The sequence below is a fragment of the Sorex araneus genome, chromosome 1, assembly GCF_027595985.1.
Source record: "Sorex araneus isolate mSorAra2 chromosome 1, mSorAra2.pri, whole genome shotgun sequence".
Classification (NCBI taxonomy): domain Eukaryota; kingdom Metazoa; phylum Chordata; class Mammalia; order Eulipotyphla; family Soricidae; genus Sorex; species Sorex araneus.
In genome coordinates, this window is record NC_073302.1 from 38,697,081 (window position 1) to 38,701,370 (window position 4,290).

A 4,290-nucleotide genomic window follows, 5' to 3' on the forward strand; every position below is an offset into this window, starting at 1 on the left:
GACTTCACCAGTCCCGGCCCTCCTAGGCATGCCCCTAGCTGACCAAGGTGGGAGAAACAGAAGTGGCAACACTCCCATTCTTGAGGTTCCTCCATCCCACATTCCCCACTGTACCTAAGTCACCTGCAACCAACATAATAGGGATGACACTATGGGAGTCAAGTGACCTGCAGCATTTAGCAGACACCCAGGAGAGCTGCTTCTTGAGGGGACCCTTTTCTCCCACCTGCAATATAATGCATCAGCAGAAACATTCAGAAAGACTAACCGTGTACCGGAAACCCTTTGAAAAGAGCCTAAAATTCTTCCATTCTGGAGAGGTGGGGCCTCCCAAGGGTGCTCAGGGGGCTCAGGAGACCCTCCTGGGGAGCTGGGCCAGCAGGTCAGAGTGGTGCCAGGGGCCATCTGGACTATGCAAATGATGTGGAGGAGCTCTCAGGCCTTTACCAAGTGATGCTGGGGGGCAAGGAGTATGCCAGGGCTCAAAGCCATATGTCCTAAACCCTGTACAATCTCCCTGGCCCCAACAAAAATTCTTCTTGGGCAAATATACAAGCAAAGAAGAAAGGGTATGTGTGTGGGGTGGGTGGGTGGGTAAGGGTTGTTCCCCTCCTGGGCTGGCAGAGATATAAGCGAAGAAGGCAGTGGGGGATGGGAGGGTGTTATCTTGAACTAGTGGCTGGCTCCAAAGGAGCAAAGAGAGGAGGGGGGTGGAGGCAATGTGAGTATAAGGTGCCTGTAGGAGGACCAAGAGGCAGAGACTCTTGCTAAGGACCAGGGGAGTTTTAGCAGATTCCCTTCCCCTCCACCCCTGTACCCCCACCCCTGCTCCAGTGGGCAAAACCTCTGAAAGGCACAGAGTTTTCTCTCTGTGTGTGTTTGTGTGTGTGTGTGTTGGAGGAGTGGGTGGGGGTGGGGGGCTACTCTCATGAGTCCAATATGGGGGGATGTAGGGGAGGGAGCAGTGGAGACAGGAGACAAGTTTGAAGGACGCTGCCGGGATAAACTCAAAGATTGGTGACCCATGGTCCACTTACCCAGCCCAGAAGTTGTTGGAGGGTCTGACTTCCTGTGACGCCTGACCCCGCCCCCAGCCCTGCATACAAGCCACCAGGAAATAGAAAAGAAACAGGAAGCGCTGCTCCAGTGAGTCACCAGGCCCTGACTTTCCTGCCTGCTCTCAAGCTCCTCCTACCAGGGGGAGGGGTGGAGGGGCACCCCCACTTCCCACCCCATTGGAACACCTTAGAGTGTGATTTCTTTCCTCTCTCAAATCCCGCCAGCTGTTCATGGGGTTAGTTGGGGTCAAAGCTCCAGAGTCTCTTGGTCTCCATTCCATGCCCGAGACAAACAGTCCCCCTTGTTTTCTGGTCACCTCACTGTCCTGTTGCTGGCGGTGTTTGTGCCTGATGAGACCAGGATTGGTCCAAGAAGTCAGCCCTAACCTCCATCCAGTTCCTAAGGCTGCTATCTATTCTTGAAGAAAAGATTTTCAGGAGAAAGACAGTGGAATGGAATAGCTTTATGTAGGAACTATGAGAGAGGAGAGAGAGGAAGGAAAGATCTCATAGAGGGAAGAAATCATATGCCCCACGTTGAGATGCAGGAGACCCCAGAATGGAGTGTGCACAGCTTTTGCTTTTGCAAAGACGGTGTTTTAGGCCTTTCCAAGCTGGCCCTGCTCAGGACTGTGTGCAGGTGGGAGCTTTGTGAGGGCAGGGCCAGGTGTTTTCCACTCAGTCTTACTGGGGGACCCCTTTGCACGAGAGGAACCATTTCCTCTCCTAAGGGGTTCCAGCCTTCCAGCCTTTGTGTGGTGACAGCATAATTTCTTTTCAGAGCATGCCTTTGCTTTCCTAACCTCTGAAATGTATTGCCAAGGGCTCCCCCACGCCTACCAGGCTCCTTCCCTCCCAGACCAGAACCACGCCCAGGCTGCCTGGAGATGGGAAATATAAACAGGAGTCACGGATGCAACTGACCCATCTGCCAAGGAATCTCCACTTCAACCCAACCCGTGGAGAGGGGCTTCTGCAGGTCTTAGAGCTCAGCTGGGATGGGCTATAAGAGCACTGGAGGAAAAGCCTGTTGAGGGGGGAGGGTCGGGGGAGCCGCCTGGGGGGAACCTCACCTTTCCTCTGTTTGAATCCTCTGAGTCCCACAGTCCCAGAGTCCCCCTGGACTCAGAGAGCCCTTGTGGACAGGGCTTCATGTCTTGGGCCCTCCCCTCCCCCTTACCTACCAGCTATGCAGAGTTCATCTGTCCCTGCTGCACGGCCAGTCCCCAAGTTCCAGGCAGCAATGGACTCCTAGACTCATAGCCTCTCTGGCACAGCCAGAAGCTCCCTTCCTTCCTCCTACTTGAGTTGCAATCAACAGCCGCTTCACCAACTGGTTTCTTAGTGGTTTTTATTTTCAGGCATTAGAGTGTCAAGAAATTGAGTGGGCCTTCAGCAAACAAAAGGGCTGGGCACCTTCCTGCTCCCTGCCTGGCCAGGGACAGAGGAGGTAGAGGCAACACCAAACGCTCGTTCATCTTTGCGTGTGCCCCCCAACTCCCCCGCTGCCGTCACTTCTGGTGGCTACAGGGAGCTGCAGTCCCCAGGAGGTGTCCCCCTCCAAAGGACCACCCCTGCTCTCACCATCTGACATTCACAGTCACCCCAGGGGCTCCTCAGTCCTCTGCTTCTGGAGGTCACTGGGCAGAGTTTGCAGATGAAGCCTGAGTGTGACCCAGGTCGCAGGTTCCGGCACTCACCGAGGAGAGGCACCTTGCGGCCAGGAGGATGCTGGGGTTCATTCCTTCTGTGATGCCAGGACCACCGGGGGCTCCCATCAGTGATGGCCTCGGTGAGCATGGTGACGACCGTGGTGGTGGTGGACGTGGTGGTGGCTGAGACCGACATGGCGCATAGGAGACACGTGTCCAGGATGGTGGGGATGATGAAACCTCCCCAGACGGACCCGGGAGCGAAAGGGGTACGGCCTCCAGACCCGGTTCCTTCTGACGTTTGGAGCAGGATTCCTCTCCACATCCAGGTCCTGCTGTCCAGGGGAAAGGCAGGTAGCCAGTAGTAGCAGCAGCATCAGGACAGCCATAACCGCACCTGCGAGCAAGCCCACCAGGGCCAAGCTCCCCAGGAGACCTGGCATCTGCATGCGGCAGCTGGACAGTCCCCAGCGCTCAGCGGCTCCCAGCTGCTTGCTCCCCCAAGGAGGCCTCTGCCCCGTCCTCGCACTCGCTGGACTGTGCTGTCTCAGCGCCTGTGGGCTGGAGGGCAGCCAGGGAATGTGGGCGCAGCCTGTTTGGGCTGGCCCCACAGGCCAAGAGCAGAGCCAAGCTCCTGCTAACACTGGGGAGGCCCAGGGGAGGTGGGGTGGGGACAGAGGTGCTGCCAGACAGGGCCCTGGGGAACAAGCTCAGGGGCTGAGGGTGAGAGAAGGCAAGGTCCTCCCCAGCCTGGGCCTGCCCCGTCCTCTCCCTGGGCCTCAGCACCCATCTTTATCAGAGACTGTGCCAAGAACCTCGTCTCCAGAACCACATCACCCCCAGCTCCGTGACGCTGTATGTCACTTAACTGCTCTGAGTCCCATGTGGCTCCTCTAAAAATAAGGGCGAACAGAGGCCCCAACAGCCGCTGGATCTCACAATCCAAAATCGCAGCCACGTCCCTGGCCAAATTCCATGTGGTGCCCCAGGTTCCTGATGAGGTCTCGGGACAGACTTCATCGAGATATTAATCTGCTGAAAATTCAGTAGATTAACCTGTATAGGTTTTGTGACTGAAATCTCCAGGCTTCTCTTTGGGTCAGGATGGGCTACTTCCCCCCACTGCCCTGTACTTCCATGAGGCAGGCTGGTGGTGGTGGTGGTGGTTGGGGGAGCGGGGAAGGGTGTGTTGAGGATGGTGGGCGGGAAACTGGGGACATTGGTGGTAGGAGGTGTGCACTGGTGGAGGAATGGGTGTTTGATCATTGTGTGATTGTAACCCAACATGAAAGCTTGTAACTATCTCACAGTGATTCAATAAAATTTAAAAATAAATAAATAAATAAATACATTTTTGCTTTAGAAAAAGATTTTAAAAAAGAATCAGGGACACTGTTTCGTCTGCCAAAGCATCGAAAATCAGATGGGCTGGACATGTAATGCGATTTGGAGATGACCACTGGACTAGAGCTGTTACCAACTGGATTCCACGGGACATCAAAATAACTCGTGGCCGCCCACCTATGATATAGTCAGACTTCTTTGTCAAGACCCTGAATGAATGGTTTGAGGCTCTTCAT

General features: G+C 55.1%; 1 protein-coding gene across 1 annotated transcript; it reads right to left on the minus strand.

Moving 5' to 3' along the window:
- Nucleotides 1-2,442: 2,442 nt before the first annotated feature.
- Nucleotides 2,443-3,214, minus strand: HRCT1 (histidine rich carboxyl terminus 1). Its single transcript, XM_004600410.2, has one exon. The coding sequence runs from the start codon at nucleotides 3,157-3,159 to the stop codon at nucleotides 2,836-2,838; it is 324 nt and encodes a 107-aa protein (XP_004600467.2). The 5' UTR covers nucleotides 3,160-3,214; the 3' UTR covers nucleotides 2,443-2,835.
- Nucleotides 3,215-4,290: the final 1,076 nt, after the last annotated feature.

Bases quoted from the DNA above. Each gene is read 5' to 3' on its own strand.
- HRCT1 (XM_004600410.2), bottom strand. From the start codon at position 3,159: ATGCAGATGCCAGGTCTCCTGGGGAGCTTGGCCCTGGTGGGCTTGCTC.